This window comes from Lissotriton vulgaris, chromosome 4_1 (genome assembly GCF_964263255.1).
Source record: "Lissotriton vulgaris chromosome 4_1, aLisVul1.2, whole genome shotgun sequence".
Taxonomy (NCBI): Eukaryota; Metazoa; Chordata; class Amphibia; order Caudata; family Salamandridae; genus Lissotriton; species Lissotriton vulgaris.
The window spans coordinates 23,922,562-23,949,470 of NC_141691.1; the positions used below are offsets into that span (position 1 = coordinate 23,922,562).

The 26,909-nt window shown below is 43.2% G+C and overlaps 1 protein-coding gene across 1 annotated transcript in view; it reads left to right on the forward strand.

The window, feature by feature from the left end:
* The first annotated feature begins 22,262 nt into the window (after positions 1-22,262).
* The window catches only part of LOC147718256 (nicotinamide N-methyltransferase-like), a 107,051-nt gene continuing 102,404 nt past the window's right edge, over positions 22,263-26,909 (forward strand). Inside the window, exon 1 of the mRNA XM_086918247.1 lies at positions 22,263-22,426. Within this exon, the coding sequence (XP_086774373.1) occupies positions 22,291-22,426 (136 nt within the window). The 5' untranslated portion in view covers positions 22,263-22,290. The remainder of the gene's footprint in view (positions 22,427-26,909) is intronic.

The following is a 26,909-nucleotide window of genomic DNA, read 5'->3' on the forward strand; positions in this document are numbered from 1 at the left end:
AGCAGAGAACGGCCCGGGACCAGGGTTCGATTCCCGGCGCGGCAGGTTTCTGGACCAGGGTCAGCGGACTCGATAATTCTCTCGCCTCGGTGCCCACTCTGATCAGCGATCACACTCGGCAACTCTGGGCATTAGCTTGCCTCATCTTCACTAACGGCCCCACCAGACCGCCGGGGATGCCTGGTCTCACCCTGGAGATACCCATTAAGGGACCATCTCTCAGGGAAGCCAGGAAGGGTTTCGCAGCGGTCGAAGCGCCTTGGGACCCTACGGGTAAGTAGTGCTCTATATAAATGCCAATACATACATTAAAAGGATACGATTCATTCATGTAACATCAATAATTGCAAGATAATATTGCACATTTTATATTTTAAAAAGAACATAGTGCAGGGCATACTTTTCTATATACCTACCACAAAAAAAACAAAATCTGTGAGACCAAAATGTACATGCATAAATTACATTTCAACGCTCTAATGTACATGTATTGCCTTAACCATCATATTAAGGTGGTAATAAAGTGCTTAATTTTACAATAAAGTGCTAATATGCTATTATTGCAATAACCATTACATTAAGTCAAACATAAAGTACGTCAATTTACAATAGTAGTGGCAAGTCTGTAAGATCCCTTATAACATTTTTATCAAGTGATAAAACCTGTGTGCCAGATATCACTGGAGATGTACCTTATTGTATCAAACATTTTTTCAACCGCCATTAAAGATTTTACTAAATGACAAAACAACGGAATCGATTCACATGAAAACATGATAAATGCCGATGATCAGATCGTACCACGCTCTTCAAGAAATAAGGTTTCAAAACTATTCTTTGAAGCTTGATCAACTTAGGGCACACACACATTATATGGACTAGAGTTTCCTGTGGCCAACCACAAAGTCTACAATTAGAGTCTGGCCGGCCACCTCTTAATCCATGAGTGCGTGCCCTCCTTTGTTGGGTTTAATCCCATATGCAGTCTTAAAAATACATTTTCAAAATTTGCTGAGAAAAAAACATTCAAATATGGCTGATTACGTAGTGATTGGTATGAATTATTTACATTTCCAAGCATAATTGTTCTCTGCTAAATGAATTTTATCTAGTTCAAACGTTTTAATATGTTTTTAAAATTAACTTATAATTGTGCATTTTCAGATCTTGTAGTGAAATTTGCAGGCCGATGTCTCTTAGGGAGGTTCGAATATAAGATCTCTATTTCTTGCCAGCAAATGTTCCCTAAGGATGATGGATCTGATGCAGACAATGTTGCCATGCATTTTAAAAATGCTACTTTTGATGCCAGACTCTGTCTCTGGAGACCTGCTTGACACACTGATTTAGCAATACCAAAGTTTGCTTTAAAAACCATAATCATCAATACCTCAATTATTTTCAAGTCTTTCCCTCTAGTAATGGGAGAACCATATATGAGAGTTGGTTATAATTTAGCTTTGATTACTTTAAGAATAAAATCATGTGGTTGGCAGTTCAATGACTTTTTAATACATTTAAAAGCATGAATCAGCGTTCACTTTTGTATTCTGGACCGTAGAGTTTCAGGTATACCTTAAGTACTTAATCCTCATTTCAGTTGTCTCAGTGCGGGGGCTTTCCTTTTGCGGTCCCCTTAAATCCATCTTTTTAAGCATACAGCTTTTTACCATGAGTGAAAACACACTCAAGGGGGGGTACTGGGGCTGGGGTGGTGGGGACATCAGATGCCTTCCTCTTACGGGCTGAATCTGTGCTAATGCACGAGATTCAGCTCACTGAGAGAAGGCTCTCACCAGAACCGTCAAACTCGCAAGTCAACCTTGCTTCTGAGTCGGAGTCATCCGTAGTGGTGCCAGTGTGCCCCTTAACTCCTCGTGTGATAATATCTATCCCTCAGCAAGGTTCCCTGTAAACTACACAGAAGGTTAATTCACCCTGCCCATCTCCACTTACCTCTCCCCCATCCTCACGTAGCAGGCAGTTAAGGGTTTCTCAAGCCCTTAGAGGCAGAGATCAGCCCATGAAAAGAAAAGCACGTAGCGCACCCAAAACAAGCCACCAGATCTCCAAACAGGCTAGGAATAAAAACCCTGCTTATGGGTTTGGGGTGCAACCGGAAACATCTATGTGCCCTGAAAGTGACATGAGGGTCAGGGGCGGTAATAACCAACCTGATATCACGACAGGCCATAGCTCTCCTGGTGATAAATGTGATCTTATTATTAAACAGTTTGAGGAAAGGCTTTCAGTTTTGATCAATCCGGTCCTGGCTAAACTTGAAGCAATTGACCTAAGACTAAGCTAACTAGAAAAGCATTTATGTCAAGAGCTTTCTATCCCCTCTGGAACTCGACCTGTCGACGAGCAAGTTCTCAGTAAGCAGAGTGCTGTTGTATCTAGAACATCTTTTATAGGCACAACGTGTTCACCATCAATATCAACGGTTACCCATTCGAATCCTCCAATACATTCTGACACCAGAGGCAGGACTGGGCCACAGGGCCCCATAGGGAGGTTACAGGGAGTGTGGAATCACACATCCCCGGGAGTGTTTCTCCACGTCCCACCAGAGGCAAGAACCCACACCATTATCTTAGTAAATGTCCCAAAACTCCAAGACCAAGAAGAGGAGCATTGGTCATCGCTTGAGGATCAGTTATTCAAGGAGTTGAAAATGGTGAGAAGGGTTGCATGGGTTGGACACGCTCATAAAGGTATGGCTGGTGATAGTGTTGTGCTAAGTCTTAGGTCCCCGGAATTGGTGGGTTGTATTTTGGAGCGGGTGGGTGCGTTTATGACTAGTACTGAGGGCATGAAAATTCTACCGCTGGGATAACGACCAGGCATGTCTCAAAGGGGTAACGAAGGAAGGCAACATTGGAGCCACCATGGATTCATAAATAATCCAATCCATGTGAGCAACAGATTTGAGGCCCTAAGTATGCTGGATGCCAATGACTGACTGCTCCCTAGTATATATCGGAATCGTCTAGGGGCGAGACTATGTCTTGATTACTGGGAGGACATAGGTTCAAAACTCGATTATAATTTCGAGGAGGCTATATCTGTGCCAAAGGATGCCCCATTAGGTAGCAACAATACCAACAACATGGCTGACTCCCCAGGGGTGGAAGATAGCCCTAATATAGTTGTAGGGCCTCCCTCTGTACCCTTTGAATCAGGGAGATCTGGTACGAAATAGGGTGCTGGGCGATAGCGGGCTTTTGGGATTCTCTTCTATTAGCCCCGGTTATAGTGTACTATCCCTGGTCTCATGGAATATTGCTGGGCTAAGAAGTAAGTTAACATTTCAAGATTGTCTCACCTTCATAGATAGTAACGACCTTGTATTGTTTCAGGAGACCTGGCTGACTGATCCGGAGTACAGACTAGGATACTTAAATTTCTTCATGCCAGCTACTCCTAGCTTGCGGGGCAGATCTAAGGGGGGGTCCAACAATATGGGTTAGACAGGATAATAGATACACAGTCAAACAGTTGGTCTCCAAAAGTAATTATATTTTACTAATAGAAATACAGAGTCCAAGGACCTTTTTATTTTTAACATTTATGAAAGGGGCATCCCGGGGGGCAAAGCCTCGGATATAATTGCCCAGTTGGAATCCCACCTTGTTTTTTATAATGGGAACGGGAACATTTTAGTAGCTGGAGACTTTAACTGCTGTTTTGAACCTCTTGATTGTAATGATATAGACCTCACCCTAGAAGAAGGCAATTCTTGGAATAACCCACAGTTGTCCCTGGCCCCTATCAAAAAGTGGACAGAAGCTGCACTTCAGCTTAAAGTGCTATGCCTTGAACAAGGTCTTAGGGAAGCGAATGGCAGAACAGTATCTGAAAAACAGGGTGCTCCTACATTCAATAATGGACTGCGTAGCAGTCACATAGATTATATCGTTATTAACAAAGATAACTGGTGTTCGATCAAGGACATGGTCATAGTAGAAAGAGTGGAAAGTGATCATGATCCGTTAGCACTTTCTTTCCAGTTGTCTGTAGGTGACCGCCCAAATACAAGCTCAGAGGGGGTTGACAACTTTCTCTCCCATGATAAAATGAGAGTAAAATGGGCAAATTGCCTTTTGAAAGAGGACAATCTAGCTACAATGAGGGAGCTGACAGTAGAGGCGACAATAGATCTCCAGAAATGTATTACACTGGAGCATTTGGCAGCTAATGTTATTCCTATCCACACAAATCTTTTTAATCAACTTAGGGTGTTTTTTACTAAGAAACTACCAAAATCGCAGAAGAGGCCAAAATATAGGGAAGAAACCTGCAGGGACACGTACAAAGCTCTGGCAAAGGCTATTAAACTGAAAAATAGGGTCGGCATCAAGAGTGCACGCTTTGCGTATAAGAAAGTGCAATTAGACGCCAAACGGGCCAGGGAAGAAGAGTATTGGAGGGAGTTGAACTGCGCCAGTAGAGTTAGGTCTATGGGCACATTCTGGGATCTGGTGAAATGGGGTAAGAGGATTTCTAGGGGAGAACCAAGTAACCATGTCTCACCCGATCTCTGGGTCTCGCCTTTTGCGACGCAGTTTGCCCTCCCGGGATCTGATACCAAGTTGAACCCAGATCCTGTGATTAGCTCTAAAGATTTGACTCCGTTATACTTCAGTAAAAACGAGGTTGACAAAACAAGGAATACTATCCCAAAGGGTAGAGCTCCCGGGTTGGATCAAGTACCAGCCAATTTGTTTTTGCATGACAAGGGAGTGTGGGTGCCTTACATTCAGTCCCTTGCTAATGCCATTGCCAATGGCTCCCCCATACCCGATACCTGGAAGGGCGCTGAGATCATTTCGATATTCAAGAGGGGTGAGCGCTCTGATCCAGGAAATTATAGGCCGATAAGTTTATTAGACTGCATCCAAAAGGTGATAGCCAGGCTTGTTTTGCAGAGAATCCAAGGCTGGATTGAGGAGGAAGGAATATTGTCACCACTCCAGGTGGGGTTCCATACTCATATGGGTACAACAGATCAAGTTTTTAGATTTGTATTAATTTACTGGCGCATGGTAATTCTCTGTGGAGGCACGCTTTTCGCGGCATTTGTCAACCCCAAGTCAGCCTGCGATTTAGTGCCACGGGCTAAAATGTGGAATGTCTTCGCAGGTCAGGGTATGCCATTGAATATACTGGCCTTTCTAATCAAACTTCACGACAACAATTTTGCCCAAGTTCGGTGGAGCCAGCTAGGGAAAGTAACAGACAGGTTTCCTATTCTAAGGGGGGTACGCCAAGGATGTGTATTAGCACTTCTCCCTGTACATTAACAGGGTGATTCAGTGTTTTGAGAACCATCCCACTGATGCCCCAAGGTTGGATGGCAAACTGATCCCTCTGCTAATGTTTGCGGATGATACCTTGTTAATCTCTAAAACACAGCAAGGCCTCCAGAAGGCCATAGAACGGTTCGAGGTATTTTGTAGGGACTATTTTCTCTCCATTAATGTGAGTAAGACCAAGTTTATGGTGCTTCATAAGCACATAAGCTTCATAAGCACAAGCATGTAAGAGGGAGGGTGGTTATGAATGGCGCTCTGTTAGAACAGACCCAAGTCTTTTCCTATCTTGGTATAACACTAGGCTCGAAACTTGACTGGAAACCCCCACCAATCAGCTGTTTACTAAACATGCCCAACCAGCAGGTGCCCTAACTAAGGAACTCCACTTTCATCCACACAATCAATTGCCCCAGCGCTGAAAATCTATGGCACCAAAATCATTGCAGCAGTTCTGTATGGGGCAGAACTGTGGGGGTTCAGTAATCTTGTCTTGTTAACAAACGCACAAAATAAGTTCTTACAGGTTATTACTGGCCTTCCAACTTCGACTCCACTAACGCCCTCTTTTTTATGACTTGGGATGCCAATGACTCGAGGATCTAGCTTGATACAGATCAGTGGCATACTGGAGGAGACTGTGGGTGACCCCAGAGCTCTCCCAGTATGCTCGGGCATTCCTCGAAGTTAGCGATGCTGACAGTGCCCGCAAAATACCATGGATGCAGGAGGCAAGGGCGGCGTATACTGCCATGGGCTTGAGTTCTATGTGGGAAAAACCTACGTCCAGTTCTTTCCCATCTAGGAAGGTTTTTAGAGAGCTATACTGAAGAATGGTCTCATTGAGAAGGTTCCGGATCTGTACTGGCCCGTCACTCTCAAGAGATTTCTTGGAGCTCAAACATGAAGCAGGCTACGAGGGATACTGGGACTTTATCACACTTCCCGGAGATAGGAAGCTGTACCAGCAATTTAGGGTGGGAACGCTTCCTGTAAATTCCTTTACTGCCAAATGGCACGCAAATCTGCCCTTTTGTCCTTCCCAGCAGGAAAGTATAGCCCATATCTTGTTTATTTGCCCAGAGTATAAGTTTCCGAGGCATACGTGGTTAAAGCTGATCTGTTCGCCGATGGGCCTCACCACTGGCTCCGAGGCATTAAGAATGTGACAAAAACAATTGCTCTGAGCCCGTGGCTATTGCTGTCGCCAAATATTTACATTGGATGTGGGTAATACGTGCACACAAACTAAGCTTATTTTAAGATCCCGTGTTTTAGAAATATTTTAATCTATCATGGCTATGAATCTATTCTGTGCTGCAAAATGAATTATTTTGTCTTTGGACTTTCTTTTTTATACTTTGTATTAATGATATTATGGACACTTTTTAAAGCTAAGTTATTCTCTTTTAATGGATGGACTTACTTAGCTGACAAATCCCTCGTTGTATCACCTTGTCATAGAATTGACTAATTGGAATGTCATGTTTCCCTTTTAATATGTTGTCTTTCATGATATACACGTCGAAATAACGATTTTATGAATGAATGAATGAATGATCTCTTCCCCAGCCTGCTTCAATGCTACAGTCCAAAATCCCACTCACAGCAAGTGAGAACATATTCAAAGTTCCTACCCGTTGAGAGAAGACTAAGTGTTTGCTCTTGGTTAAATGTTGACCATTAGGGATGGGCTACCTAGGGCCTTTCATCACTCACTGAGAGGGCCAGTTGGCCCTCTCCCCATGTTGTAACATTTTAGCTGATTGGTGGGAGCCCTGTGACCCCCTTCCCATGTAAGTAAGTGTTGTCCCTGGGGGAGATCCCTGGAACCTATGGAGGCCCTTGGTGGCTTGAGGAAGCCTCCTCCCCATAAAAATTAATTTCAGCCCAAGAGTCCGAATATATATATATATATATATTTTCTCTATATATGCATATGTATTATATATATGAGTGACATATTTTATTTTTATTTTATTTATTTCAGTTTATATAGCGCTGGCTAGACCCGGAGGTGTCAGAGCACTTTACATGAGGACCAGAGTTACAGGCAAAACATGTTTGCCAAGGAAAAGGACAAGGAAAAAGCACATTTACAGAAATTCGATGAGGGTGGATGGGCGAAACAGGGAGACGGGGAGAAATTGTGCCCAAAGTCTGGCTGGGAAGGTGACGGTCAAGGGGATGGACCAAGGCTGATCTCCTCAGTAGATATACAGTGCAGCTCCACCGGGCGTTGGACATAATGCTCGAACTCTGCTGTTAGGATAGTGATCAGGTGTATTCAGAGAGTGACAGATTAGCGTGGCAGGTTAGAAACCATGGTCCGAATAAAATCCAGACGCATCTTGAGGGCAAGCACAGTCCTGGTAGGGTTGTGTAAGGAAAAGTTCAGCTCGGGAAAAAAAGTCACCACTGCAGCCATGTTAGGGTCAGGCACCAATCAGCCTTAGCTTCTAGTAAATAGTGGCCCCAGGGACCCATCTCCATACCAAATGTGTGCCAGGTACAAACAGTACTTTACGAAGAAGGATGGGCCAGTCTCCCTTTGCTCTTAAAAGATCACAAGATCTCTCAGGCGTTCACAGGTGAATGGGAGTAGCACAGTCCCTATAAGCTCACTTGGATGCATCTCCCCTCATGGCAGGCCAGCGCGGTAGGAGCCGTCATTTTGCCTCACGCTTGGGGGTCCGCTCACCTCTGACTTCATCAATAAGTGCCGCTGGGTTCCTGAAAAGCTTGTCAGTCATGTCTGCTGTGGCATTGGTAACTTTCCATACGCTGCAGTCGGGCCACACAAGCGGATGGAGGCTCCTGTATGCCTGGATCTCATTGGGTGCACATCTAATGTCCATAGATAGCAAATGCATATAAAACCACCCAGAACCAATACTCACTTGTTCCATGTTAGCACGCCATGCAATTCACTAGTTTGTATTTAAGATTCCCATCATTCCCATGAGCTTTCTCAACAAAGTCTCCTACACTCATATTTTGAAATTGCGTGCCTGTTTTCACAATATGTGCAGCAGAATATCACAAAAAAGAGAGTTTGCTTTCAAAGAGAAGATAGAAAAGAAATGTTGTGTCTGAATTGCAGATGATTTGAACTCTGAATTAGGAATCTGCACTGGATGATCATTATAAACAGATCTGGAAACTGTGAGCTTCTAAACTCCTTTCCCACATTCTGAGTTCACATTTGACTTCATTGATTTGAGGCTGAATACTTTCATTTGAGAAGCTGTCATTACCTCCTTGTCCCTCCGTCGCTTCCATTACTTACAGAGTCGAGGCATGCCTGCCTCACCAGATACCCATACCACGTGATTCATCATGGGGGGGCTATAAGTAGCACCCACCTCCTGTTTTTCTGTTGTTTCACCTGTTGAGACGCGCATACCACGCGCTGGCCGTTTGTGGTGCTGCGGTCTTCTCTGGATTTCTTCATTGGATTTCTTCATTTGGTTCCTTAGTGGGTGGTCCTCTCCCACGATTTCTTCTGCCTGCGGGGGCTGGCGGTGCTGGACTGGGCAGCACTGTGCCTTCCCTTAGTGGTGGACCGGGCGGGTCCGGCTGGCGGAGTCACTGGCCCAGTGTGGCTGGGGCTGTCTTTCCGGGTTGGAGGCTGAAAAGGGAAGCGGCAGCAGAGGGGAATTTCATCTGGCATTCTTGGCTGACTGTTTCTGGTCCTCTTTACAGTAAGAACCACATGTGAGGTAGTTTTTTTATCATTTCATGGGTGTTTTTCGATTGAATTTCTGTATTTTGCAGGGAGGGTTCCTCTTTTCTCTCTTTTTTGATTGGTTTTCTGGGGTTCCCTCCTGGTTTTTCGTGCCAGTTGGTTAGTCCCTGACCCTTGACTGCTCCCTATTTAATCTTCTTCAGCTGTGCTTCTGGTTTTTGGGTCATTATGGTGAAGCGTGCTTCCAAGCGTAGGCATGTTTTGTCCTGCTCCTCTGACGATGATGAGCAGATTCCTGCTCGCCGGACTAGGCCCAAGGGTTCAGGGGATTTTTGGCACTGATGTCTGTTTCTGAGGTCACGGACATGACTGAGGTGGCTGTGGCTTATTCTGCGGTGGATTTTCCCTCTGAGGACTTTTCTTCTTCAGGTGCTGCCAAGCTCTCTACCTCTTCCGGGATGTTTGAGCGTATGATGGAGGTACCTGCGATTCTCCAGCACATTAGGGAGAACTTGGAGTTTCCGCCATTTTCTACGCCTGAAGGGTCGGATGATATGTTTTCTCAGTATATTAAGCCCCCCAGTTCCTGCAATGCCCTTTCATGGGCGCATCAAGGACTTGATTTCTGGGGAATGGCGTGATAGTTTCTTACAGAAACTGTACTCCTTGGAGGAGGGGGAGGTTTCTCTTACTTACTCAGTCAAAGTGGATGCCATGTTGGACACCCTGATTGGTCGTACAATGATTAATCCTGAGAATTGTTCTCCAGCTGATGCTACTGATAAAAAGGTGGATGGGGCGCTGAAGAAGGCCTTCTCTGCTGGTAACTTGTCAATTCATGCTGGCATTTATTCTGCTTTTGCGGCTCAGTCGTTTTTGACTGACTTTGGGAAATGGGCCGCGGTTGTCCAGGATGAGTCGGACTGCTCCGGCTTGCTTGTCCACATGGATCAACAGGGCAAGCTCTTGGCTAACGTCTCTTCGGATGTGCTTTGTTCTTCTGACATGGCTTCTGGTTCCTTGTCCTGGCTCGGAGGAACCCGTGTATGCATGAATGGAAGGCGGATTCTTCTGAGGAGTCCTCTCTCCTTAAGATCCCCTTTGACGGCAAAATGCTTTTTGGTGAGCAGCTGGACAGTATGATCACAAAAGCTTTTAAGGACCGGAAGCATGCTCTGCCTTAAAAGGGCAAGCCGTGTGCATCTCACTCTTGGTGTTTCTGGAATCCGAATCCTTCCTTGGTCTCTTCTTTCTAGTCTTCCCGGCAGTCCTCAAGGGCCTTTTCGGACCATCGGCATAAGTTCCAGCCCAAAAAGGCAGCTCCCGTGGTTGGTCCAAGGGTCTGTCGGATGCCTTCAAACGGAAGTCATGACAACAACGGTGTGGCAGCCTCGAGACCTGTTCGTGGAAGGCTGTTTTTTTTTCTGGAGGCTTGGAGTCTGAATGTGAAGGATCGCTGGGCGTTGAGTGTTGTCAGGAGAGGTTATCTTATCAACTTTGTCTCTATTCCTCCTGGCTGGGGCACCATCCGTACTCCTGTCCCCAAGTCCCCGACAAAGCGGAAGGCTCTTCTGGAGCGGGTACGGAATCTTCTGTAGAAGAAGGCCATCGTCTCTGTCCCTCGGCACAACTGGGTCAGCGTTGTTATTCCATTTTATTTCTGGTCCAGGAGGTGTCAGGGGGGTTCTGGTCGATTCTGGACCTCAAGAGAGTAAATGTTTGGGTTCAGACTGTTCACTTCAAGATGGTGACCTTGCAGTCCATCATTCCTTTGGTGGGGGTCTGGGAATTCATGACTTCTATCGATCTGCAGGATGCCTATTTTCATGTTCTGGTGGCTTGGTGGCATCTAAAGTTTTTATGTTTTGTGATCAGCGACTCTCACTTCCAGTTTGTGGTTTTGCCATTCTGGCTGAAGTCCGCTCTGCGGGTCTTCTCCAAGTTTCTTGCTCCTTTGGACACTTTAGTCCACGCCCAAGGGATTTTTCTCCATCCTAATCTGGACGATTGGTTGCTCCATGTTCCCTTGTTCTGGTTGGCTCTCAGTTACACAGAGGTGGTCCTGGCCGTTTTGAGGGGGCACAGCTTTCTTATCAATGTGGGGCATGGTTTTGGTCAGATTTGGGGGTGGTCACTCCGCCCTAGGCTCGTGTGGACAAGATTCAATCACACTTCCTGTCTGGTCCTGTTCAGGGGGTGGATCGTTGGCTGCAGGTGCAGGGAGACATGGCGGCCATGGTCTTTCTGGTTCCATGGGCCCAAATTCATTTGCACATTCTGATGTCTTATGTTCTGGCGCATTGGTCTCCCCATTGCCTTCCCCTCTCTTCTGATGTCCCCTCCGATCAGGTCAGCTCTGGGTTGGTGGTTGGTTTGGGATCATCTGCTGAAGGGGGTCTCTCTCTCTCCTCTGGCTCCTGTAGTGGTCGGCACAGATGTCAGCCTCTTGGGGTTGGGGCCCTGGCTGGGGGTTCATCGGACCAGGGGCTTCTGGTTCCCCTCTCAGGGCAGGGGGTCTTCGAATTGGAGGAAGTTGGAGGCAGTCAGTCTGGCTCTGTTGGCCTTCTCCCGGTTTCTGCTGGGTACATTTGATCTAGTTCAAACAGACAACGTCACTGCCATGGCTTATGTGAACAGACAGGGGGGGCCAGGTCGTCATCTCTGGCTCTGGTGGTGTCGCAGTTGTTCGGTTGGACATAGTCTCATCTTGTGGCTCTCTCGGCTATTCACATTTAGGGGTTGTCCAATTCACTAGCAGATGCTTTCAGCAGAGCCATCTCGTCCTCTGTGGATTTCTGTCTCCATCAAGAGTTGTTTGTGGTTCTGACGGTGCATTGGGGTGTTCTGGTGGTGGACCTCTTTAGATGTCTGGGTGACACCAAGATGGCCCGGCTTGTATCCCGCAGTCGGGTGAGTTCGGTGGATACTCTCTCTTGACCCTGGCCTTGCAGGCTTCATTATGCCTTTCCTCCTTTCCCCCTTCTGCTCGGATTTCTTATTCGAGTCCGTTCCTTGGATGCTTGGGTGATTCTGGTGGCTCTGACTTGACCTCATGCCTCCTGGTTTCCTCTCCTTGTGGAGATGAGGTTGGAGGTGGAATGGTTGTTGCCTCTATCTCCGTCCCCTTTGGTGTTCTCGGTGTTGCAATGGGATGTTCTGGTCAGGATGCACTTGGCGGCTTGGAGGTTGAATGCTTAGGTCTGCTGCATAAAGGTGTACCGGCTGGCTTGACCTCTACTCCGCAGGCGGCTAGGCGCATGTCGACCAACAAATCTTACCTGAGACACTGGCGTTCTTTCAGTCGGTGGTATTGTGACAGGGGTTTGGACCCTGCTTCCTCTTCTTTGTTTGATGTGATGCTGTTTCTCCAGGGGGATGCTGCTTTGGGCTTGAAGATTTCTTCCCTTTGTTTACAGTGGGCTGTGATTAAGACATTTTGGAGCTTTTGCGGATCCTGATGGGTTGGTTGGTCACCATTTTAAGGGTTTGGGTAATGTTCTTCTGACCCCTCTGCAGCATTTTCCCACCTGGGATCTGTCTCTGGTCTTTGAGGTTTTGATGTCCCCTCACTTTGAGCCCTTGCATTCTGTGGATCTGCACCATTTTTACTTCAAGACCGTCTTTTTGGTGACCATTTACTCTGCTCGCCGCCTGGGTGAGCTGGGCAAAAATCCTTTTTGTCTGATTTTTGAGGACAGGATTGTTTGAGACCTATCCTTTCCTTTCATCCTAAGGTGGATTCTCAGTTCCACAGGGATCAGGAGTGGGTCCTTCCTTCATTTTTTGATTCTCCGGTGTCAGAGTCTGAGGTGCAGCTGCACTCTTTAAATGTTTGGCGGGCTCTACTGGTCTATTTGGAACAGGTCACTCCTTTCCGTTTGTCTGATTTGATTTTTGTTAATTTTGGGACTGTGAATCGGTGTTTCCATTCTTCAAGTCCTTCCTTGATTTGTTGGGTTCGGTCTCTGATTTCTTTGGCCTACAAGGCGGCGGGCACCTTTCTCCTTCTGGGGTTCAGGGTTGTTCCTCTCGGTCCATGATAGCGTCTTGTGTGGAAGTCCAAGGGGCTTCCATTTTGGAGATTTGTCGGGCTGCCACCAGGGCTTCGCTATTGACCTTTGCCTCTCATTACCGGATTGGCCAGGAGGTTGACTGTCCTGATGTTTTTGGGTACAGGGTTCTTTCCATGATGGTTCCTGAATAGTGGTTTTTCCCTGTTGTCTGTGTTGTTTAATAAACCTGTTTTTGCATACCTACTTTGGTGGTCCTGTTTGGCTTTGTACTTCTAAACTACGTAAGGAATGGAAGCGAGGGAGAGAAGAGGAAGTAATGTCTCAATTACTTGCTACTAATTGCATTACTCTGAGTCCTACCCCCTTGCTTCCATTACTTACATCCATTTCTCCCTCCCTGGAAGTCCAGGCCAACCTTTTGGTTTGGTTTCAGTCTCTGTGGTAATACAGGAGGTTTGAGGGGGGTGGGGGCTACGTATTGCCCCCGCGTGATAAATCACATGTTATGGGTGTCTGGTGAGGCAGGGATGCCTCGATTACGTAATTAATCGAAGCGAGGGAGTAGGACTCAGAGTAATGCAATTACCGGTATATAATTGAGACATTTAATGTTTGCATACATCACTTTCAATCCCTGCACCGAATCGCAAAGCAGATAAAACAGCAAGGGCAGGCCAATACACCAAAATGTGTAATTGAACATAAACGTCCATTTAGCAGGTAGATTTAATTTCCTTATAACTTCTTCCCCTTGCACCAATTCCCTCCTGAATAATCTACTCTTGTTGCCGAACTGAGTCAATCGCTCGTCATTCAATAGAGGGACAAGTGCATTGACCCCATGATCAAGTTCAAAGCTGAGCATGTTCAGCATGGTGGCTTCTTTCAGTTGCGGCCGGAGGCGCAGAGCTAGGAGAGATGCGAAAAGACACTGACGCAAAGCTACACTATAGGGTTCAAATATTTCTTCTGCTTTTTTCAGATTCCACCCTTTCAAACGATCCACTATCAGTAGACTTTAACTGGAAGTTCCCCCTGAACATACTTCCTGATCTACAGCTACAGCTTTATGGAAGACCTTTTCTTTTTTATGTGCGCTATGACATTCTATACTTTCGCTATAATAACCATTTCCAGGCATATCAAGGTATTTGTTCTTGCCACACCATTTACTAGAACCACTGGTATCTCTTCTACTTCTCCATTTACCCCAAGAGTTATAATAGTCTGATTAAGGTTTGGTAGAGGGTATACAACTTCTCCTTTAAAGCCTTTCATAAAATTCACTTAGAGGCTGTTTTGCAGCTTTTGTTCGCATTCTCACTTTGGCTTATAATGTATTCACTGTTAGGATCGAAAGTCTCTCATAAACATTGAGTTCTTGTAGTTGTGGATGGGGTGGATTGATTTCTAACATAAAGTGTGTGTGTGCCATACTTATGCAGCACTCTAAGAAAAAACATAAACATGAGAGACTTGAAAAAGTAGTTGTGAATATCATGCACTTGACTGGGCACTTACCCTGTGCATAGCTCTTCATGGAGACCTTACTCCCTTGGGACACTTAAGCCTCCAGAGATGGTCAAGCCTCTACTATGCACAGCCTTTGTCATGTGTAAAACTGTTCACTTGGATCCAATATCATGCAGACACCATGCAAAGCATGTTTAGGTTGTTTACTATGTACAGCCTTTGCACTGAGCAAAAGTCTTCATGGGGAGCCCACTGACTGCATACTTCAAAGCTCTCTAAGTTGTGAAGGGGAAAATACAGCCTTTGTTCTATGTACAACTTCAGAGACAGCACACTCCTTACAGATACCCATGCGTTCTTAGCTGGTCAGGCACCATATATGAACATACTTTACCCAGGGAATATACCTTGATCATGGAAAATGAAAAAGTACAAATATGAATAACTTACTTTAATTGTGCTTATATACAAAATAAGGTAAACACTGCACACATATACTTACAGATGAAGAGGTATGTCTTAGGCAGCTTGTGCATTAAATTAGGGGATGTTCTCAGATATGTAAGGGATTTTAATTTTTTCATGAGTGCTGTAATATGTGAGTCTGTAATCATTGCATGCAGAAGGCATGAGATACAGTAAATCCAATGAACTGTAAATGCTGAATTTCAATGCTGTTTTTTAGTTATAAATAGTTACCCAGTCACAGCCATCACCTCATACTTGAGAGGTCAAGCAGTGTATCCTGGGGCATGGCCACACCCCATAGCAGACAATGTCAGTGCCTCTAGATCTTGCTGCTATGAGCATCTTTTCCTTCCAATGGACAGCAGTGTCAGTGGAAGAGGCGCCCTGAGGTTGGGGAGCAGAGGTTGTCTGCAGGTCAGCTTGGTCAGTAGACTGTGACAGTGAATCATATTCTCGGCACCTTAACTTCTGATGAAGGACATCTGCACTGTAAGCGCAGGAAGCAGAGAAGTGCATCTGTGATTGGTAGGGTTGAGAAGCATTGTGGACCAGGTCAGGTTGGCAATGGGCCTAGTGTGGATGCAGCAGCATTTTCCTCACTGTAAGGAGACCAAGAACAGGTACACAAGGTTTTCTGTTTGTGAGTGATGTAGAACTCTCCCCTCAATGGATAGATACCCCCAGGGGTGACATTGTCATGCTCTAGAAGTGCTATAATTGGCCAGGGGGCCAAGTGCCCTCCCATCACAGGTGGCCAAACAAAGATCCACTATACAGGAAAACTCACTTTGACAGCCTGATAGCACCACAACTCTGACTCGGCTCCATCATGCCCAGAGCATTAGATGTGATACAGACATGATACAGGCACAACATTACCAATGTACTGTTGAGATGCATTAGATAAAACATGTTGGGCCAGATTCACAGAACTAACTTAAGACAAACTCCTAAACTTATGTTTCCACAGCGGACCAACCGAAAAAGCACCTCAAACTTCAAGAAGTCCCATACAATCTTAAGTCTCTTGTGCTGTTCAACCTCCGAGACCTGCTGTGGTTAGGTCCCACTGGGTTCCCAGAAGAAAGTTTCAAGACACGTGGCGGCAGCAGCAAAATCAAAGTAATTTGCAGAGGCAAAACTATAGGGGGAGATGGCATCTAAGATGAACAACAAACGGTCAAATACATATACTAAAATAAAACTAAAACAGTCATAGGAAATGATACCCTACAATCAAATATCATGACCACATATATCAACCATTTAGAAAATAGGCCCGCAATCCAAAAAGAAAATATAGGGAAGGTAAATAGTAAAGGGGGCAGGTGGGCGGAGTGGAGGGAGGAAACCAAAAAGGAAGAGACAGACAACTAATATCACAAAAAACTATACCACCAATTATCAAAAAGCTATATTGAATGGGGAAAGGGACACAGAGCACTGCAGCGAGTTACAAAAAAGTCTCACCAGGATCAAACGAACTGAAACCTGTATAGGTTTTAAGATCAGACAGATTGACAGGCGTTGTGCGTAGGTATAGCTCAAGCAAAATCCAGTTAGACAGAGATAGTACTCTTTGAAGTTGAAGACAAACCACCTAAAATAATCTCGGACCATAATCCGTTAGTACTGCTAACCACTTACGATACCAATCTTACTCAACAATGCTATTGGTCTTTTGATAGGAAGCTGCTATCTAACAATGATTACATCAATTATATTAAAACCTGGACTGATGATTTTTTTAATATGAAACGCTTTAGCGCGTCAAGAAATATTGTAAGGGACACTTACAAATCTGCATTAAGGGGGGAAACTATTAGCTTCCAAAATAAAGCCGGAAAAATCTTAAAAAAAGAATATGAATCAAAAATTGCAGCCTTAGCTAAAGCTGAGGAAGAACATACTGCCAAAATTATACAAAAACAAGAAGCCAGGCATGTGATGATGCAGATGGCAGTGCTGAAATCCAAACTAAACACTAAACTTAGTCAGAAAGCTGCCCAAACATATCAAACACACAGGAAACAAGTTTATGAAAGTGGGGAGAAAGTTGGTAGACAGCTGGCACTCTGTACACGTCAGAAAAATGTTAGGAATAACATCGGGCGCTGCTCAGGTTATTCTCTTAACAAAGGAAAAACGATTATTTTGTATTCTGATAATACCATCTGCCCGGATCAATGAAGAGCTGAAAAGGCCACGTATTTGGGAGTTGTTCTTTGGGCAAACACTAAGTTATTACTAAAAGCTAATTTTGATCCACTAGTGGTCAAGATCAAGAACGATTTCGAAAGGGTTAATACCCTCCATCTCTCCATTATAGGAAGAGCCAATTATTTAAAAATGAACACGTTACCCAGATGCCTCTATTTATTCCGGGCAATTCCGCTAGCCATTGATCAGGAAACGTTAGTGTTGATTAATTCACTTATATCAAAATTTATGTGGCAAAATGGGAAGATTCGGAGATCACTTGCATTATTATCACTCCCTTTTGATAGAGGCGGCCTTACTATACCTAATAAAACTCTCTATCACTGGGCGGCATTTTTAAAAACAGCTTACTCCCATGATTAGTGGTTCTAGTCTAGAGAGCCCGGAAGGTTTTGGAGAAATACCCTCAATATATGAGCTCCTTCTAGGTCAGGAGGCTAAAGGCTTACTCTTACGGAAGACCAACGCAAAGAATTATAAGGATTTTAAGAGAGAAGTTATAGCTAGTGCATGGAGAATTTGGAATAAAGTGACCAAATATATGCATATTGGGAAGAATAACCGATATACGCCGCTCATGCGCTCTAATGTCATTCAAGGCCAGGATATTGTTCCTGTCGTAAAGAAATGGGACAATTTGGGAATCAGAACAATTGGTGAGTTTTTAACAAATGATTTTGATACCACCTTTTTAGATTTGAAAGTAAAATATAATTTACCAAATGGAGATTTTTTTAAATTTGCGCAGATATTTGCTAAATTAAAGGCCAAAGAGTCCCTAATCTGTCTTTCTAGAATTGAAATTATGGATGATATGCCTAGAATAAACACCAGGATAGGAACCTTGTATAATATTCTCTTTAATAAGAAACATGATGATCTTGATAAAACTGAAAATAAATGGGTAGAATAATTAAACAATCCTAATGTAGACATTGATAGAGTGTTAGAGATGAGCCAGAAGTTACTTATGGCTAACAATCTTAAAGCGCAACTTTATAAAACTGTATTTGATCTTTATTTTACCCCCGCTAAATTGTTTTAGTGGGGAAAATGTGAGAATGATTTATGTCCTAGATGTACCCAAGGGCCGGCAACCCTTATTCATATGTTTTATAAATGTCCTGACTTGATGTTGAGAAAAAAAATATGATATTATCCTTTTGGGAAGAGGTATTTAACCATAAAATACCGGAATCAGAAACTTTGTTTTTACTAGGTCATGACTATTCCTTAAATTTAACTTTATCTGAAGAAATATTACTTTTTATAGGCACAGCAGTATTAAGGTTAATTTTGTCCGCTCGCTGGAAAGAAGCTGACCCGCCAAGTTTTTAGATGTGGCTAGCGCGCTTCCTAGCGGTATATAGATACGAAATTGCTATTTTTGAAACAAGATGAGTCAAATCTAGGGCGCGCGGGGAAGCACTCTGGCGTCCAATTACTAACTGGAAAGCTGTCATTATTCCTAGAGGTATTGGTTGATTCAAAAATGTTTGTATTCTTTTCTTATGTCTTAAGTGCTTATTGTTGTGCCTACGCTTGATGCTGTCTAACTTAATGCTTCTTCTTCTGTTTGATTAACTGTCCTGCCTGTATCACCTGTTATATAAGTTTATTTATGTTATGTTACTCCCATCTATTTTTTGTAAAATAACTCTTGCTTTTCCTGGTTAAAAATTAAAAAAAAAAAAGAAGTTTAAGACAGAGAAAAATATATGTTCAATATCCGCACCATATCAACTCTTGTGCAAATATCAGGGACTGTTCAGTAACAGGTGAAAGAGACATGATATGGGACACAAGGTACAAAACCTCACCAGAGAAAAATTGTAGAAATGACTGATTATTCCACGTGTGTGTCCAAACACGTTAGGGGGGCCATAAGTCGCTACAGTCAAGATGCAATAGTATGCAGAAACCTGTAAAGGTCACATGAAAAGTAAAAAGACGTACTGAGGGTCCATAAGTCAGCACAGGGAAGCACGACTGGGCTGAAGAGCGATGCAACTAAGCACAGTAACATATGACGTATGCCCACAGCCCACATTATATTCACTAAAGAAACAATCTCGCCAGAACATTGCAGTTTATAAAGCCAAGTACAACAGCACATCATTGTGAAGTTATAAAAGTAGAAACTCAAGGACCCAAATGTAATGGGGATCAATAAGTCTTGAAAAGATCCATACTTAATTCTATAAAAAAAAATAGTTAATTAAGAAAATTCGGGCATATAATATAGCTTACATGTATTACATATTCATATGGGCCAATGTGAGTGCCGTCATGATGATAAGCAGTCCTTGATAAGCTGCAGGTTATATTGAGTCTGAAACAAGAAAATGATGATCTGAGAATTCCATCGCAGAATTTCATAAACTACCCATGTAGGCCACTATACTAAAAACGTTAGTTAACTAAGAGAGATATATGCCAAAAACAACATATCAGTTTGTAAGCAGCCCAAATGGAATTGCAAAGAAAGTAGGTTCAATTTTACAGGGCAATGCCTCACACTATTGGTCAGAATAGTATCGACAGGGAAACATAGACAATACCCCCAAGAGGTAATCCACAGGATTAACGTCTAGTCCTAAATATATATGCAGGGGTAATTGAAACCGGGAGAGACGGAGGAGTGCCCCCTTCCCTTCCTTCCTAATTACGTTTAAGTGAACAAGCAGAAACCCCGACCCAGACATTGAAAGTGTCTTAGTCAAGTCGGAAAGACAAACTATCCCGAAAACAAAATGGGTCCAAAAGTACAAAGACACCCACTGAGCTTACTTATCATCATGGTGATAACCCCGACCCAGATATTAAAAGTGTCCTTACAAAAATAAAAAGACACATTAACCCAAAAACCGAGTGGGTCCAGGAGTAGTAAACCACCCGCTGAGCTTACCTCACATAAAGATGACAAACGGACAGTCCCCCGTGAGAAACGCCAACCACCATGGCGATTACAATTCGAGGTTTTAAGGACCGAGCACCCGGTCATGTAATGAGGTGACCGAGGCTCACCTGACGGTCACATGTGAGCAATACATGAAACTGCTGGAACGGCAACCCACGGAAAATATGGCCGCCATTTTTTAAATGCTCGAGCCAAGTCCCGATAGACATTAAAGGAGAGTGCACATCGGTGTTCGAAATTACCCCGAGAAGTCCAAAAGGTGTTATAGAAACTATTAAACTAAACAGTAATGATATAAACTACATAAGCGGCATAACAGGGTAATAAGACCGGGACCCGGTCACTTGATGTAGGTCACGTGAGGACAGCACAGGGAATTGCTCGAATAGTACCAAAAAGGACAAAAAGCCGCTATGATAGAGTGGTTAAAACCGAGTCCCGAGTGTTATCAGGGAAAATAACCAACTAACAGAAGGAAAACCTCAGTGTTCCGGAAGGATGATACACGTACAATAAACAAATATTAAAGGAAAAATATCATGGTGATTGCCAGTCTGTATAAAATGAATGCCACTAAGCTGCATACTGGAATGTATTGAGATGCAAAATGGCCAAACATGGCCCCAAGGTGACAAAATAACTCACCAAGGGCCAGAACAATATCTAGAGTCACCAGGTAAAATATAAGCATAATAGTCATAATAAAGTGTTTGAATATAAAATCAAGGGAAAGAGATGGGGGGGAAGAGGGGGAAAAGAGGGGGAAGGGAGAGAAAATAGCAAATAGGTCATCAAAGTATATGACCTGTCCTCAATCTATACAGTTCAGGGTTGTTGAGCTGGGATTAAGCCGACAGGCTTTCCAAACACATATGAGTACATAGCACAGGATAAAACCACAGTGCCACGATGCAGGTGTATGTACAGGCAAATCTTTCAGGCAATTTAAAAGAGTAGTCATCCAAATCAGGGACACAGGTACATGATTCATCGCTTAAGGGAAACAATAACAAATTAATTAAATGTCATATGCCATACAAATATGCCAGAGAAACTAATATAAGGGTAAGCCCAGGGGGGGGGCAAACTACAGGAAGTGATGCATTTCGTTATCTGAATTATGTCCCTGATTAATAGCCCAAATTCAAAGAGTACTATCTCTGTCTAACTGGATGTCGCTTGAACTATATACCTACGCACAACGCCTGTCAAGCTACACTGTAATGGACGGTGCCATTGTTATCTGATCTTAAGACCTATACAAGTTTCAGTTCGTTTGATCCTGGTGAGACTTTTTTGTAACTCGCTGCAGTGCTCTGTGTCCCTTTCCCCATTCAATATAGCTTTTTGATAATTGGTGGTATGATTTTTTGTGATGTTAGTTGTCTGTCTCTTCCTTTTGGTTTCCTCCCTCCACCCCGCCCGCCTGCCCCCACCCCCTTTACTATTTACCTTCCGTATCTTTTCTTTTTGGATTGCGGCCCATTTTCTAAAAGGTTGATCTATGTGGTCATGTTATTTGATTGTAGGGTATTATTTCATATGAATGTTTTAGTTTTATTTTAGTATATGTATGTGACCGTTTGTTGTTCATCTTAGATGCCATCTCCCCCTATAGTTGTTGTGCTAACTGTTTCCTAATGTTGCCTTTTATGTCTTGTATTTTATATGTTTGTATGTATTATTAATGTATTTATATGTTTCACATTGGTTTCAGCCCTGAGGAAGCTCCCAAGGTTGGGGAGCGAAACGCGTTGGCTGTTTTGCGCACCTTGAAAAAAGAAAAAACTAATATAAAGAAAAATATTTTTTTACATTTCGCCTCTGCAAATTACTTTGATTTTGGTGCTGCCTCCACGTGTCTTCAAAATCCTAAGCTTTCTACTTTTGGTATTCACAGAAGTTAGGATTTGTCTTAAGTTTGTCTTAAGTCTGTCTTAAGACAAACTTAAGACAAAATCCTAACTTCTGTGAATATCAAAAGTAGTAAGTTTAGGATTTTGTCTTAAGTTAGTTATGTGCATCCGCCCTGTTTACTTTAAATGGTAAAACATCACAAGCAGTCATCTGTTGCATGTGTACACAGAGGTCTGTCTGTTTGAAGATCATTTCAAAGTCAGATTTTAGACTATTTAGCAAGCGCGCGTGTAACATAGGCAGAATGTGGCAGAGGGTTGCACCAGATACTCCACCATGGACCTGAAGGAACTCCACGAAAAGTATTATACTGGAAAGGCAATTAGAGAGACCTATTTCTCAAAGGAATCCAGCTTTTTTGAGAATACTGTTACTGAAATGTTTTCTCATTTCATCAAAGTGTTATCATCAGGTATGTACTATTCATGTCCCTGCTTATCCACAGACAGTATATTTCTTTATTTATTCTTTTGAAAGCAGATAAACTCAGGGTAGTGTACTAGGACATAGCAGTAAAACTGTCATCTTACATAAACACTGTGTCCAAAAAAGCCTTACATTTTTATAGAGCAATGATTCATGTTTGCAGCTGCCAATCTCTTTGCCAGAAAGTGAAGGAAAGGACTCCAAAGGTAAACAAGTTTTAACCTTGTCAAAAAAATGAATAGAAGAACTAAGGTAATATTGACAGACTTATTTAGGGAACAAGCCCTGGATCATCCGAGCATCAATAACGCTCCGCATGACATCAATATCATTATTTTTTTAAACCTTTTATTAAAATGTTCAAGTTTTACAACTTCTTAAGTGGGAATGATGCAATAGCAATATGCTTTTCCATAGAAATATCTGCCAATGCATACAATTATACATTTGTAATTAATTACATATCATTAAATTATACTCTTAGTTATGAGGCCAATAATTTGCACATGGTATTATTGAAGCAATCTTAAAACTAAATCCCGCCCAAAGCATGTATGAAAGTTTCTCTGCGGGTATTTTGTGTTAAAGACTGAGGCCCAGATCTACAAAGGGTTTACACTGCCCTTGCATCACTCAAGGTGACGCAAGGCAACCAAGCCCCTAAGTCCCTTGTTTACAATGATTTGACGTATCGCAATTCTGCAAGTATTTTCGCTGTGCAGCCTTATCCAAACTGAAAGGGAAGAATGCACCAAATATATATGAGATACAGAGTATTTCTGTCCATTCAGGGAGAATGGCACGCACTGTTGTGCCTCGCACCAATGCAGGCACCGTTGCACCATGGTTCAAGTGTGTCTTCATGTTGCATTGTTGGCAGGATAGTTTGTTTTCAGGAAAAGCAATCCATGGAGGCGTGTTCCTCTTTCTATGTGTGATGCAGAATGCAGCACAAATAGAGATAGTAAAAACCACGGCGTAGTAACAATAGTTCTCCTTGTTACGCGTGGCCTGGGAAGGTGCATGAGTTTGACGCATTCCCAGATTGACAGTCCTTGTAAATATGCAAATGGGACTGCTTGGGAAAATCAGCTGCAGCACCCAAGGAACGCCTCCCTGAATCAGTGTGAGGCAATGCAGTGATTCTGCTGCGTTACCTTACACCGTATCCAGAGGGCCATGAAAGGCTAGATATGGGTTTGAACTCTGCACCCCCAGAGCATCATAAAACGTGCGTCTTCAGCGTCACAAGGAGCTTGTAAATAAGCCCCTGACAGGTGAATCTAGAGTAATGTGGGGTAGCACACATTGCTACCTTGCGTTTCTTTGTGTGGTTTCCATTCCAAGGGTGGAGCTTGGGCATTCCCATGTATCCCTTGTATCACTCATGGAAATGGGCACAAGCCCGGAGAAGTAACCAGGAGAAATAGCTATATTTCTCCTTGTTATTTCCTCTTTCTACGTGTACTGCATTTTGCAGCGTACGTAGATGGAGGGAATCGCCTTTAAGAATTGTTTTTCTGCAGATAGCTGTCCCTTCCGGCACAAACATAATCTTGTTCATAATGCAGGCACCCTTGCACCATGATTGCCTGCATTGCCACGTGTCAGCACACATAGCTGCCATGGTTTCAGATTGCTAATGTGTATTAATAATTTCTAAGTAATTATGAGGGACATTCAACTGCTGTGAGTGACACTTTCTTACAATAAAATCAAGCAATGAAGATGAGGGAAACATGTAAGTACAAAAAATTACACCCATTTGAGCAAACACTGGCCCTCATCTTTCTTCACTGAAGAGCACTCTTCCTCCCACCTCTGCCCTATATACCACACCTTTCTGCCAGTTGTCTAAAGCTAGACACATGGCAGCTCTCCATCTCATGGTTTTGGCTCAACAAATATTGTGGCCAGTTGTGCTGTGGGTGTGTCCCTAACAAGCATCTTCTATGCTCCATAAACCAGTCCTTTCCATGGCACTGACAACACAGCCCAGTAGTGCACATCATGTTTAGTAAATCTGCTGTGTCATCTCTGCAACTAGGGCAGGCAGCAGGGGCTCCTGGGTATATCATACTATCTGTATACAATGTGAGGTAAACCCAATGTAAAATATTAAAGTGGTTGTATCTTATGCGGGCAATACAAGATGTTTTCTGCAGATATTCCGAGACTTTAGAATTTGGCCACTAAGATGTCCCATTTGTCTTTGAGTGCCTTATATTACTCTTCAGTAATTGTGTATATATTGTCTGCACCCTTTAATCTGAATAAAACTGTGCCACAACTTCACAAGTTGCATCCTTCTCCGCAGCTGTATTTCCAAATAATTTTCAATTCAAGTTCCTAGATAGATGTCGCTCAGTGACCAATACCCTTTGGAGTTCCAAATCCTACAAATTGTTTTAAGTATTGTAAATAATACCCCTAACAGTCCTCCAACATGTCACACTGTGAAATGTTTCATTTTAAACTAGTTGTTCACTGTCCAATTGTAGCACCTTGTATCGGGTTATTTTCGGCAATCTTGCCATGTTTGAAAACTCTAGTATGGTACCACCACTCTCCTGCACCATTCTCCTAATAAAAAAGAGATGAAAGCCACCTTCTACTGTTCCCATTTACCAAAATAGCCAACCATGTGTACGGGTACTATACATTAAAATTAGGAAGAGGCAAAGCATGTTGTTCTCTGTCCAGCTGAAAAATTGAGTATCTCACTCTTTTCCGGATCTATAGCCATTTAAATACAGGGTACTACAGATCTTTAAAATATGCCCTATTATCCTTTGACAGGAAAAATAACATGTAAAAAAGAAGGGTAGGATAGACATTTTCACTAATGACACTATCCCTATTAACATAAGAGGTAGAATGGACCATCTATTCCAAAGGCCTTTGACCTTCTCCATCATCATCTCATAATTTAAACTAAATAGCTCTGTATATTTGTTTCTCACATGAATCCCAATATACCAAATAGGGTGATTACTATCACAATTGTTACTTATGTCTGCAGGCAACACTCAGCGCTGAACATTAAGAAGCAGAGTCTCTGTTTTACCTTGATTAACCTTGTACTCTACCAAATTTGAATATTCTTGTACAGCAGTCAGATAACCATTGATATTCACCTGGTTAGCTCTTAAGTTTAGGACCATATCATCTGCAAACAATTTAAGTTTGGACAGGTACTGTAGACGGGGGCAACATTTAAAGCACTATGTTACTTCAATAAGTAGCACAAAAGACACAGGGGACATTGGGCATTCCTGCCGGGTGACATGTTTAATTTGCACATTACATTAGTTACTAAATGTGCTTAAACTCCTTGATATTGCTTCTTAAACACTGTCAACATTCGCCCCAAAAATACAAACCTTTCTAATGTGAAGAACAAGGCATCCCTATTTACAAGGTTAAATGCTTTTTCGGTATCAATCACTATAAATGCAGCCTCGTCTTGGACACTAGAAAAAAAAGTTTAGCGCCTGGACTAAGTACTTTGCATTTGCTGCCTTTTCTTTGCATTGGAAAAAAACATTATGCCCCCTTTGGACAAGAGTCTGCCTGCCTTCGACCATTCATAGTGCCCACATTTTTGTAATTAATGTTTAGCCAGCATTACGAAGACTTATTGTGTGATAAGAGTTGGTGCTCACAGCGTCTTGCTGGGCTGGAGTCCTTTAGTGCATCTTATCTAGATGATATTGATGTCTTTAGCTCCACCTGGTAGGATCACCTGATTCACCATGGGAAGGTTCTGAAGCTTCTGCAGAGTGCAGTCCTCACTTTCAAGGCAAGCAAGTGTCAGATAGGGAGGGGCACAGTTGTATACTTGTGCCACATTGTGCAGGCCAAGTTCAACCCGAGAATCCAAAGTCCATATCATTCTCAACTATCTGAGATGTTTGCAGGGATATGGGTCCAATGTGGCCGTGTAAAAAACATTTCCTGGACAGTGATCTGTGAATAGGCTTTTGATACCCTGTGCTCAGCATCCATTCTAAAAACTCCTGATTATATCAAGCACCTCATAGAGTAGACAGATGCCTCTAAACATGGGATAGGAGTGGTTCTGTCCCAGACCTATTTTAACAGCCATGACCAACATGTTGCTTTAATAAGCAGGAGGCTTCTCCCCCAGGGGCAGTGTTGGACTGCCACTGAAAGAGAAGCATTTGCCTTGGTTTGGTCTCTGGAGAAGCCGGGACCATACCTGTTTGCATCTACTTCCTTGTCCAAACTGACCACAAACCTCTGAGATGGCATATGCAAATGAATGGCGAAAACGAAAAACTGGGAAAGTGGTCCATATCTCTACAAGGACTAGATTTCATAGTGGAACACAGACCTGGGACTGATAATACCAATGCAGATGGCAGTTCCAGGTTCTTTCATTTCAAAGATGAAGACTCTCTAGGGGAAGGTTAGTTTCATTGTCTTTTATTTGGAGGGCATTTAGG